The following is a 12,701-nucleotide window of genomic DNA, read 5'->3' on the forward strand; positions in this document are numbered from 1 at the left end:
ATGCATCTGAACCATGGCCTGTGTGTTTAAATCAGTTTTTAGTTGAGTGTCTTTCCCATATAGTATGATCCTCAGGGGCATCCTTCCCTTCTACTGTATGAGAAAGTAAATGGACCTGATACCCTGCATTCACAGTCAGGAGGTATCAATAATATCCCTGTGTCTCTCTTCTCCTCTCTCCCCTGAATGGAAAAATCATTCTACAGGGGTTGTAAAAAACAAGCTTACAAACGAGAAACCAAACTTACAAACGAGAAATAACCAAAACAAAGTCATCTGTCAGAATAATTTGATCGTATTTGATCGTATATCTGGCGAGGGCCTCATTCATTCACAACTCCTCCCACTCTTCTTCTTGTTCTTCTTCTTGTTCTTCTTCTTGTTCTTCTTCTTGTTCTTGTTCTTCTCTCTACAGCACCTGGAACTTCCACGAATTCTGGTCTTTGTGGTCCAGGCAGTCCATGGCACTGAAGCCCAGCTTCCACGCCTGCTGGTCTTTGTAGTCCAGGCAGTCGACGGAGGTGAAGCCCAGCGAAGCGGCCGTGCCGTAGCCCTGGGAGGAGAGCGAGGCGGGTGACTGGCTCAGCGAGCCCCCCATGGAGGGCACGGTGATGGGGCTGAGGGCGCCGTTGGCCGACAGCTGTGAGTGCATGGGCGACAGGTAGGCGCCACAGTCCAAGCCTGTGAAGTAGGAGGAGGTGCCGGCATAGCCCTGGGCGTAGGCCTGAGGTTGGCCGTAGCTCATGGGGTAGGCAGAGGGCCGCTGCATGCAGGGCGCCGAGCAGGCCAGAGGGTCTGGGAGTGGCGAGATGGCCGGGCTCCAGATGGAGACAGGTGCGTTGCCAGGGTTGTTGCCGCTAGGGGGCAGGGAGGGGCCTGATGGGGTGGGGGAGGGGCTGTAGGAGCCAGAGGGGTTGTTGGCTGAGGGATCAGCGCCGGTGCTGGGCTGGTCCTGGGCGGGTGACGCCTTCTTCTTGGGTGGGCGGGGCTTGGACTGGCCACTGCTCTGCTGCTGCTGCTGGCGGCACTTGGCGCGGCGGTTTTTGAACCACACCTGCAGAGACAGAGACACACAACACAACCCCTTAGAATAGAGAAAGACAATATGTGGAAATTCTGTGATTAGGAAAGTAAGTTGTTTGGTGGTGGGAAAAGGACACTATGTTACTACATCATTGTTGATATATCTGTCACTATGCCAATGTGCACCTACATACAGTGGGGAAAAAAAGTATTTAGTCAGCCACCAATTGTGCAAGTTCTCCCACTTAAAAAGATGAGAGAGGCCTGTAATTTTCATCATAGGTACACGTCAACTATGACAGACAAAATGAGAAAAAAAAATCCAGAAAATCACATTGTAGGATTTTTAATGAATTTATTGGCATATGATGGTGGAAAATAAATATTTGGTCAATAACAAAAGTTTCTCAATACTTTGTTATATACCCTTTGTTGGCAATGACACAGGTCAAACGTTTTCTGTAAGTCTTCACAAGGTTTTCACACACTGTTGCTGGTATTTTGGCCCATTCCTCCATGCAGATCTCCTCTAGAGCAGTGATGTTTTGGGGCTGTCGCTGGGCAACACAGACTTTCAACTCCCTCCAAAGATTTTCTATGGGGTTGAGATCTGGAGACTGGCTAGGCCACTCCAGGACCGTGAAATGCTTCTTACGAAGCCACTCCTTCGTTGCCCGGGCGGTGTGTTTGGGATCATTGTCATGCTGAAAGACCCAGCCACGTTTCATCTTCAATGCCCTTGCTGATGGAAGGAGGTTTTCACTCAAAATCTCACGATACATGGCCCCATTCATTCTTTCCTTTACACGGATCAGTCGTCCTGGTCCCTTTGCAGAAAAACAGCCCCAAAGCATGATGTTTCCAACCCCATGCTTCACAGTAGGTATGGTGTTCTTTGGATGCAACTCAGCATTCTTTGTCCTCCAAACATGACGAGTTGAGTTTTTACCAAAAAGTTATATTTTGGTTTCATCTGACCATATGACATTCTCCCAATCCTCTTCTGGATCATCCAAATGCACTTCAGACGGGCCTGGACATGTACTGGCTTAAGCAGGGGGACACGTCTCGCACTGCAGGATTTGAGTCCCTGGCGGCGTAGTGTGTTACTGATGGTTGGCTTTGTTACTTTGGTCCCAGCTCTCTGCAGGTCATTCACTAGGTCCCCCCGTGTGGTTCTGGGATTTTTGCTCACCGTTCTTGTGATCATTTTGACCCCATGGGGTGAGATCTTGCGTGGAGCCCCAGATCGAGGGAGATTATCAGTGGTCTTGTATGTCTTCTATTTCCTAATAATTGCTCCCACAGTTGAATTCTTCAAACCAAGCTGCTTACCTATTGCAGATTCAGTCTTCCCAGCCTGGTGCAGGTCTACAATTTTGTTTTTGGTGTCCTTTGACAGCTCTTTGGTCTTGGCCATTGTGAAGTTTGGAGTGTGACTGTTTGAGGTTGTGGACAGGTGTATTTTATACTGATAACAAGTTCAAACAGGTGCCATTAATACAGGTAACGAGTGGAGGACAGAGGAGCCTCTTAAAGAAGAAGTTACAGGTCTGTGAGAGCCAGAAATCTTGCTTGTTTGTAGGTGACCAAATACTTATTTTCCACCATAATTTGCAAATAAATTCATTAAAAATCCTACAATGGGATTTTCTGGATTTTTTTTCCTCAATTTGTCTGTCATAGTTGACGTGTACCTATGATGAAAATTACAGGCCTCTCTCATCTTTTTAAGTGGGAGAACTTGCACAATTGGTGGCTGACTAAATACTTTTTTTCCCCACTGTATGTAGGATCTTAATTTGATCCCACTGTTGCAAGAGAACATTCTTGCAATGCAAAAACGTGTAGTGTATTTGAGGTTTAAAAAGGCTTTACAACTTTAAAACTTGTAGTATATTTGAGGTTTTAAAAGGCTTCTGAAGTTTGTAATTTTCACTTTGAAAACTCAGACTTGATTTTCCCTTACGAAAATGTATCAACCCCTACAAAAATGGCCATTAATTACAATCGAGAGTTCAAAAGGTACTCGCACTCAAACCATGAAAAGGAATCATCCAAGGAGGCTGAGATGCAAAAATAATATATTTATTTAATCCATGCTTAAATTAAATATATAATTTTTGCATCTCAGCCTCCTTGGTTTATTCCTTTGTATAGTTTGAGTGCGAGTACCTTTTAAACTCTTGATTATAATGAATGGACATTTTTGTAAGGGTTTTTTCTCCTATGCACCACCCACCTTTCTTACTAGCCTGAGAGCAAACCCTCATACTGGCTTTCTACATGAATTATAATCCACATAATAAAACTGGCTCAAATTAAAGATCCTACATCTGTATACTCTGTGATATTATTTGTGTATCAAAACCGTACCAGATAGAACTGTGAGCTAAACTGTCACGAGTGTGGGATGTGTCTGTACAGAGCATTTAGTAGGCTACATGTCCTTCTACAGTCTCTACCACAATACTGGTGAATTGTACTCTCACATCTGAGAGCATATGCCACTATCTCTTTTATATATTTTCATATAGGCTATTTTAAGTATTCATACCCCCTGACTTATTCCACATTTTGTTGTGTTACAGCTTGAATTCAAAATGGATTTTTTCTCTCTCACACATCTACACACAATACCCCATGATGACATGTTTTTAGAACTTTTTGCAAATGTATTGAAAATGAAATACAGAAATCTCTAATTTACATAAGTATTCACACCCCTGAGTCAATCAATACATGTTAGAATCCCCTTTGGCAGCGATTACAGCTGTGAGTCTTTCTGGGTAAGCGTCTAAGAGCTTTGCACACCTGGATTGTACAATATTTGCACATGATTATTAAAAAAATTCTTCAAGCTCTGTCAATTTGGTTGTTGATCATTGCTAGACATCCATTTTCAAGTCTTGCCATAGATTTTCTAGCTGATTTAAGTAAAAATTGTAACTAGGCCACTCAGGAACATTCAATATGTCTTGGTAAGCAACTCCAGTGTATATTTGGCCTTGTGTTTTAGGTTATTGTCGTGCTGAAAGGTGAATTTGTCTCCCAGTGTCTGTTGGAAAGCAGACTGAACCAGGGTTTCCTCTAGCATTTTGCCTGTGCTTAGCTCTATTCTGTTTATTTTTATCCTAAAGAACTCCCTAGTCCTTGCCAACCACCAAGCTTGAAAATATGAAGAGTGGTACTCAGTGATGTGTTGTGTTGGATTTGCCCCAAACATAACACTTTGTATTCAGGACATAAAGTTCATTTCTTTGCCACATTCTTTGCAGTTTTACTTTAGTGCCTTATTGCAAACAGGTTGCATGTGTTGGAATATTGTTATTCTGTACAGGCTTCTTTTTTTCACTCTGTCATTTAGGTTAGTATTGTGGAGTAACTACAATGTTGTTGATCCATCCTCAGTTTTGTTCCTATCACAGCCATGTAACTGTTTTCAAGTCACCATTGGCCTCATGGTAAAATCCCTGAGCAGTTTCCTTCCTCTCCGGCAGCTGAGTTAGGAAGGACGCTTGTATCTATGTGGTGACTGGGTGTATTGATACACCATCCAAAGTGTAATTACTAACTTCACCATGCTCAAAGGGATATTCAATGTCTGCTTCTTTTATTTGTACCCATCTACCAATAGGTGCCCTTCTTTGCGAGGCATTGGAAAACCTCCCTGGTTTTTGTGGTTGAATCTGTGTTTGAAATTCACTGCTCGACTGAGGGACCTTACAGATAATCATATGTGTGGGGTACAAAGATGAGGTAGTCATTAAAAAATCACGTTAAATATAATTCCATCATCATTAGACCGTACCTGTACACGAGACTCGGGGAGGTTGATCTTGAGGGCCACCTCCTCCCTCATGAAGATGTCGGGGTAGCGGGTCTTGGAGAACATGGCCTCCAGGATATCCAGCTGGGTGCGTGTGAAAGTGGTGCGCTCGCGACGCTGCTTCCGCGGGGTGGCTGAGAAATCCAGAGACACAGAGACTGTGTGATAATAATGGTATGATGGAATGGCATTAATGGACAGTAGCACTCCTCAGTGCTCAAAGTGATTGACATTCACATTGCATTTCATTAGGCTTGCATGTCATACAGTTAATTGGAAAAGGGATGTAAGTATATCTGTTGATAACAGTGGTATTGGTTTCAATATCTATCATGACCACTCTCTATGATAAAACAATGAGTCATTGTGCAATGTTATAGCCTATAGTTTCTATTATCTTTATGGTATTTTGAGATATTCAAATTAATCATAGCAGGTATTAGCCAAGTAATAGAAAAAAGACCAAAGAAAAAGAAAGACAACTATGCTAATGTTGGCTATGTGAAAACTATTAGTTTCCTGACTAAAGGCTTTCCCCATATATGGGAAGATATGGGTTAGGCTAAATGGTGATTGTGTGCTAGTTGAACAAGTGTTACAACTGGAGATTATGGTAATGGCAGATGCAAAAATTGAAATTTTGACAGAGAAATGCATAGCCGACTGTAAAGGAATACTCTGACATTTAGCCAACTTGGACTATCAACACTGTTTTCATTTTATTCTCTATTCTTTTCAAATCTCACAATGATTTCATTTTGTCTTTTTGAATAGGAATCGCTATTATTTGCTACTAGCCTACTCTTTGTTGAATATTGTCATGCAAACGAGTCACAGAATAATCTATTATTAGTAGTATTGATGTTATTATTATTGATATTATATAATTGATATTATTGTTGTTGTTGTTGTTGTTGTAGTTATTATTATTATTATTATTATTATTATTATTATTATGTGATGTTATTATACATTATTAAAGGGGCTGAAAAATCCATGGTGCATGGACTTTATGCATGCACTGCCCACTGTTTTACGCATGAGCCACGTCATGCTTTAAAATACAAAAATATAAATGCAACATGTAAAGTGTTGGTCCCATGTTTCATGAGCTGAAATAAAATATCCCAGAAATGTTCCATACGCACAAAAAAGCGTATTTCTCTCAAATGTTGTGCACAAATTTATTTACATCGCTGTTAGTGAGCATTTGTCCTTTGCCAAGATAATCTATCCACCTGACAGGTGTGGCATATCAAGAAGCTGATTAAACAGCATGATCATTACACAGGTGCACCTTGTGCTAGGGACAATAAAAGGCCACTCTAAAATGTGCAGTTTTGTCACACAACACAATGCCACAGATGTCTCAAGTTTTGAGGGAGCGTGCGATTGGCCTGCTGATTGCAGAGATGTCCACCAGAGCTGTTGCCAGAGAATGTAATGTTAATTTCTCTACCATAAGCCTCGAACGTTGTTTTAGAGAATTTGGCAGTACATCCAACTGGCCTCACAACCGCAGACCACGTGTAACCACGCCATCCCAGGACCTCCACATCCGGCTTCCTCACCTGTGGGATCGTCTGAGACCAGCCACCCTGAGGAGTATTTCTGTCTGTAATAAAGCCCTTTGATTGGCTGGGCCTGGCTCCCCAGTGGGCGGGCCTGGCTCCCAAGTGGGTGGGCCTATGCCCTCCCAGGCCCACCCATGGCAAAGCCTCTGCCCAGTCATGTGAAATCCATATATTTAGGCCTAATGAATTTATTTCAATTGACTGATTTCCTTATATGAATTGTAACTCACTGAAATTGTTGCATGTTGCATTGATATATATTTTTTACTATATATAAAATAAAATAAAAACATTGGTAATTAGAAAAAAGGTGGTAAATGCTTTATTATCTAAGTGTTGAAAGTGCGGGGGCAATGGAGATAAACAAAATGGTGCAGTTTGAGGCCATGTGGCGGAGAATGGTATGGGCGCTGGAGATTGGGGTGTGAGCAGGTGGGTCTGGGCAGGGGTCATGTTGTCGTCGTTTGTATGTGTATGTTTTGTATTGTAACAAAAAAAGTTATATCAAATCTTACAGATTTTTTTTTTTTAAGGTGGTAAATGACAATTCAAAACATTGTAATATTATTATACTCACATGGGTATCCAGCGGTGGTGTGTAGCAGGTCCATCCCAGACATGTTCATGGCGTAATGGGGTTGCTTAATGTAGGACATCATCCTTGCACCGGGCTTTTATGCCTTCTCGCTCACTTGGTCTTCTCTCTGAACAGACACACACGACCGGACTTGGCAGACTTGGCTATTTCCCACCAGTCCCTCTCCGTCGGTAATGTCTTGAAGTTTAGGTCCCGCTCCAAGTCGACCTCGCCAAGTGACAAAGCTACCTTGAGATGTCTCAAAGTTATTTTAATTTTTTTATTTTTCCTCTTACTCTTTCTCACTTGACTTGTCGAAAACACAAAAAATGTGAAGTGCAATTCTCGTGACAATTGCGCACCAGAGTTTATAATATAGTAGAGCGCGCGGACCCTTCTATTTTGGCGCGCCAGAAGCAGGTAAAGAGCCGCGTGCTGCGGGTGAGCTGGGTGATGCCTACACTGACTTATTTTACAGACACGGTGAGCTAATTAAAGGTACGAAGTGGACGCACAGAACCCCCCCCCCCCCCCCTCCCTCTCTCTCGCTCTCGCTCTCGCTCTCGCTCTCTTTCTCGCTCTCTTTCTCCCTCTCTCGTCTCTGCCTATCCCACTTTTTCGTATAGTAGAAAACGAAATTTGTCACATTTTGATTTTCGCATTTATCACATTTTCATGGAACAAAATCAGCATTTGCTGATGTATACGCCCTGGGCTGATTTATCTTTGGTTAGGAATGGGTTGGGTAAAAACATTTTTTGTTGTTGTTGTGTTGAACATATGCCTATTTCAAACTATACATTTTGAGGGCTGTAGCAAGAAATAATATTTAGTAGTCTACTTTTTTAAATGCTGATGATTTATCAACGCCAACTGAACATTCGTTCTCTAAATATTTGAAATCAAGACATAATATAAAAAATTATACAGTCTAGTACATATTTGGCCTAGGCCTATATTAATAAAGTAATTAAAATGACTGAATTGAGTCCATGGTTAATAGATTGCATTAATCAAAAATTAAATTCCCATTAAATAGGCCTAACATTTTACGTTTCAATTTGTAATTATAATTTGAAAATCAATGAGAAATAAGTTAAAGTTGGTCCACAGTAATTTCGATTAGCCTACTTTGGACTCCAATTAAAACGTTGATTTAATCAACTATCGTCAGAACCAAGATTTTATTCATAACTTCTTTTGATTTACGATTTTTTGTGATAGGCTGAAACGGTTAAATATTTCATATTCGTTTCATTTGTCCTGTAAAAAACACGTTTTTTTGCGTGGTTTTCACAGAATCTTTTTTTGTAGAGTTATGTTGGCCTAACTAAACTGCATTTTTATGTAGAACATGGTTGACAATGAACATGTTGCCGATAAGGTTCAATGTGTGTGAACATTTTCAGAGTCCCTGATTTTTTATTTTTATTTTATTGCTTTGGTGCAATTTTCACAAGTATGTGGTAAATGTTCACAACTCTTACTGCAAAAATCTAAACAGATAATCAAAAAGGCAGTTGTTTCAAAAGCACATTTTCAATTGACTAAGTACAACACACAAAATCATACAGCCACTTTTTCACCAAACTTAATCAGTGCTTCATCTAGAAATAGGCCTACATGTTTCACATTGCAATACATGTTCATATAAAGTAATTGCCTTCCACAATGCAATTCTCACATTACTTGATAGGATCCTATGAATTAATCCGACTGCTCTTAATTGATAATCATTTAACCGTTTGGTAAACATATTGATTTTAAACTGGTTTGTCTATGTATGCCTATAATGTATAAACATATAAAGTATGATATATACTGTAATGTGTTATTATGATGATGATGAATATAGACCTGACATAGGTCTGGATTGATGTCATTGCATGCCTCATCCATGGCCTGAAGGAAGGTGTTATGCTCATGGGGATTACAATCATACATCTTCTACCTGTATTGTAATCATGTATTGTATTTTACTGTATTGTATTGTACTTATGTATTGTAGTGCTCCTGTACGTGACTCAGTTCGTTAGAGCACTAGCAACAGCATAGTTGTCGGGTTCGATTCCCACTATAGTCACATATGAACATTTGTGGACTCTGTTGCCACTTTTGGTAAAAGTGTCTGCTACGTAAATGGCATATATTATGGTATTACAGTATTGTATTGGCCAATGCAACTTTAGTAAAGCAGTGTGACCCACCTCCCCATCAAAAAGACCCCAGCAACTTTCTTTTGGATAGGGGATGCATTTGTTACATACAGTACATATATGATCTTGTCAATATCAGATTTACAAATTTTAAGTGATTATCAATTAAGAGCAGTCATATTAAGCAATAGTAAAATGTATTTTAACAAATGAGTCATATCAAAAGTAATGTGAGCATTGCATTGTGAAAGGCAATTACTTTATATTAACATGTATTGCAATGTGAAACGTTTTTCTAGATGAAACACTAATAACATTTTGTGAAAAAGTGACTGTATGGTTTTGTGTGTTGTACTTAGTCAATTGAAAATGTGCTTATAGTTTTGAAACAACTGCCTTTTTGATGATCTGTTTTGAATTTTGTAGTAAGAGTTGTGAAAATGTACCACATACTTGTGAAAATTGCACCAAAGTGATTGAAAAAAACTGTAAAAAAAAAGCTTTTAATATGAAACTTGCTGCGTTATAAGTGTTACCAGTTTGGAGTTTTGTAGTAAGAGTTTTGAAAATTCACCACGTACTTGTGAAAATAGCACCAAAACGATTGAAAACAACTGTAAACAGGATGGTGATTGTGGCACAATCTTCAATATCTTCTTCTGATGAATGGTAATTTCAATTATATAACTTATGCTTTATTAGCATATTACAACTCGTAGCCCAAATGTCCAAAATGTATATTTTAGTTTATAGCCTGGCTGAAACTCAGGATTGTGGCTTCAACTTTGATTCTAAATTGCAACTCAAGGTTTTCAATCAGTTATTGAACAGGTGCATCACACATTGAATTGCTATTCATGAAATCAAGCCTTTCACACATTCAATGACACATCATCAAAAGATTACAGTGAGCTGTAATAAACCAGTGTAAAAACAAACACACACACACACACAAACACACAGATTCACAAAGACCCACAAAGCTCATTTGATTTAGCTATAATAATATGCTTTATCTGAAAAGTAAGTATCTTATCTCTAGATAAAGTCAGGCAAGAGAGAGCAATCCATTCAGTGGCAGAGGGAGAGAGCAAGGATAGAGAGAATGAGCTATCAGCTGAAAGAAAAAAGAGAAGTATAGACAACTTGGACAGACAGACAAGAAGACAGAATGATTTGTAAGTATAAAGACAAACATTCAGACAGGTGTTGAGATGTACAGACAGTTGGCAGACAGACAGACAGACAGACAGAAATGAAGAAAATATAGATATCTTCTGCACATGCAACTCAAAACAATAAAAGTTACAACAAAATAATACTTTACATACAGTGAGGGAAAAAAGTATTTGATCCCCTGCTGATTTTGTACGTTTGCCCACTGACAAAGAAATGATCAGTCTATAATTTTAATGGTATGTTTATATGAACAGTGAGAGACAGAATAACAACAAAAAAATCCAGAAAAACGCATGTCAAAAATGTTATAAATTGATTTGCATTTTAATGAGGGAAATAAGTATTTGACCCCTCTGCAAAACATGACTTAGTACTTGGTGGCAAAACCCTTGTTGGTAATCACAGAGGTCAGACGTTTCTTCTGCACATGCACATGCAACTCAAAAACAATAAAAGTTACAACAAAATAATACTTTACATAGACAGAAAAGACCAATCACTAAACTCATGGAACAAGCAAGATGGAACAACAACCTTATTTTTGTGGGCTAATGTCATTGATGCCGTGTGTGTGTGTGTGTGTGTGTGTGAGTGTGAGTGTGAGTGTGAGTGTGAGTGTGAGTGTGAGTGTGAGTGTGAGTGTGAGTGTGAGTGTGTCAGTGCCAATGTGTTGGTCAACAGTTCAAGCTAAGAGAAAATTAACTACGTGGTTGTGGCTTTTGTTAGCTGTCGTTTTGGAGATCGTTGTTGACAAATATTTGGACAAATAAAGATTTGGTAAAATCCAATAGTTAACCACTTTTGTTAAAAAAAAAACGTTTTGTTTATTTATTGGCAGTCAGCAACTATTCAGTGTCTACATACTGTCGCCATACAGATGATACAGACAGGCAGCCATGCTAGATTGTGGAACAGCTGCAGGAGCAATTAGGGAAGTAGAGGAAGAGGACTGAGCCCCTGTAATCCTTGGCCACATGCTGCCACGTGCCCCACCCCACATGCACACACCATGCACACACACACACACACACACACACACACACACACACACACACACACACACACATACCTACATACATACATACATACATACACAGGAACACGCATACACATACACACACACACACCAAATTATGCTACGGGAGAGCTTCGGGATGAAATTGTTGAAGATGGTGCAGTTAGAGAGAGAGGGAGATAGAAACAGATTGAGGACAGAGTGAATCAGGTGGGAGAGAGAGAGAATGAGAGAGAGGGAGAGAGAGAGAGTGGAGAGAGAGACAAAAGTGATCAAAGAGAATCGGCTAAAGCGATCAAGAAAGAGGATAGGAAAGAGGAGGGGAGGAAAAGCACAGGTAAACTCAGAGAGATAGAGAGGAGGGAAAGTTGGAGGGAGGAGGAACAAGGTGGCAGAGGGAAGAGGGGGAGGGAAAGAGATGGGGTGTGGTGGATGGAGGGAGGGATGGAGAGGGGGAAGCAGGTGAAGGAATAAAGAGGGTGGAGGATGGTGCGGGCCGAGTCCCCACTGACACACTGCAGTGGTTAATCCAGATTAGAGTGTCTAAAATGGGTCGGCTAAATCTGCTGGCCAGCCAGTAATACAGACTGCTGTCAGTCCCAATCACACACACATACACACACACACACACATCCCCAACCCAGTTGCAATTCTATGGCAACAATTTTGAGTACAGTCGTGGTCAAAAGTTTTGAGAATGACACAAATACTAATTTTCACAAAGTCTGCTGCCTCAGTTTTTATGATGGCAAGGCTGGAGATCACTCTGTCATGCTGATTGAGTTAGAATAACAGACTGTAAGCTTTAGGAGGGTGGTGCTTGAAATCATTGTTCTTCTTCTGTTAACCATGTTTACCTGCAAGGAAACACGTGCCGTCATCATTGCTTTGCACAAAAAGGGCTTCACAGGCAAGGATATTGCTGCTAGTAAGATTGCGCCTAAATCAACCATTTATCGGATCATCAAGAACTTCAAGGAGAGAGGTTCAATTGTTGTGAAGAAGGCGTCAGGGCGCCCAAGAAAGTCCAGCAAGCGCCAGGACCGTCTCCTAAAGTTGATTCAGCTGCGGGTTCGGGGCACCACCTGTGCAGAGCTTGCTCATGAATGGCAGCAGGCAGGTGTGAGTGCATCTGCACGCACAGTGAGGCGAAGACTTTTGGAGGATGGCCTGGTGTCAAGAAGGGCAGCAAAGAAGCCACTTCTCTCCAGGAAAAACATCAGGGACAGACTGATATTCTGCAAAAGGTACAGGGATTGGACTGCTGAGGACTGGGGTAAAGTCATTTTCTCTGATGAATCCCCTTTTCGATTGTTTGGGGCATCCGGAAAACACCTTGTCCGGAGAA

General features: G+C 40.7%; 1 protein-coding gene across 2 annotated transcripts; it reads right to left on the reverse strand.

The window, feature by feature from the left end:
• Nucleotides 1-409: 409 nt before the first annotated feature.
• Nucleotides 410-7,085, reverse strand: LOC311135861 (homeobox protein otx5-like; the record flags this gene model as incomplete). Of its 2 annotated transcripts, none has more annotated exons than XM_084169886.1 (3): nt 410-1,054; nt 4,835-4,986; nt 7,004-7,085. In XM_084169886.1, the coding sequence occupies 3 exons, from the start codon at nt 7,083-7,085 to the stop codon at nt 410-412; spliced, it is 879 nt and encodes a 292-aa protein (XP_084026012.1). The 2 variants fall into 2 exon arrangements, with proteins under 2 accessions (XP_084026012.1, XP_084026011.1); XM_084169885.1 differs by having other exon boundaries at nt 4,835-5,010.
• Between the last annotated feature and the right edge of the window lie 5,616 nt (nt 7,086-12,701).

The sequence above is a fragment of the Coregonus lavaretus genome (genome assembly GCF_964263955.1).
Source record: "Coregonus lavaretus genome assembly, chromosome: 10".
Lineage (NCBI taxonomy): Eukaryota > Metazoa > Chordata > Actinopteri > Salmoniformes > Salmonidae > Coregonus > Coregonus lavaretus.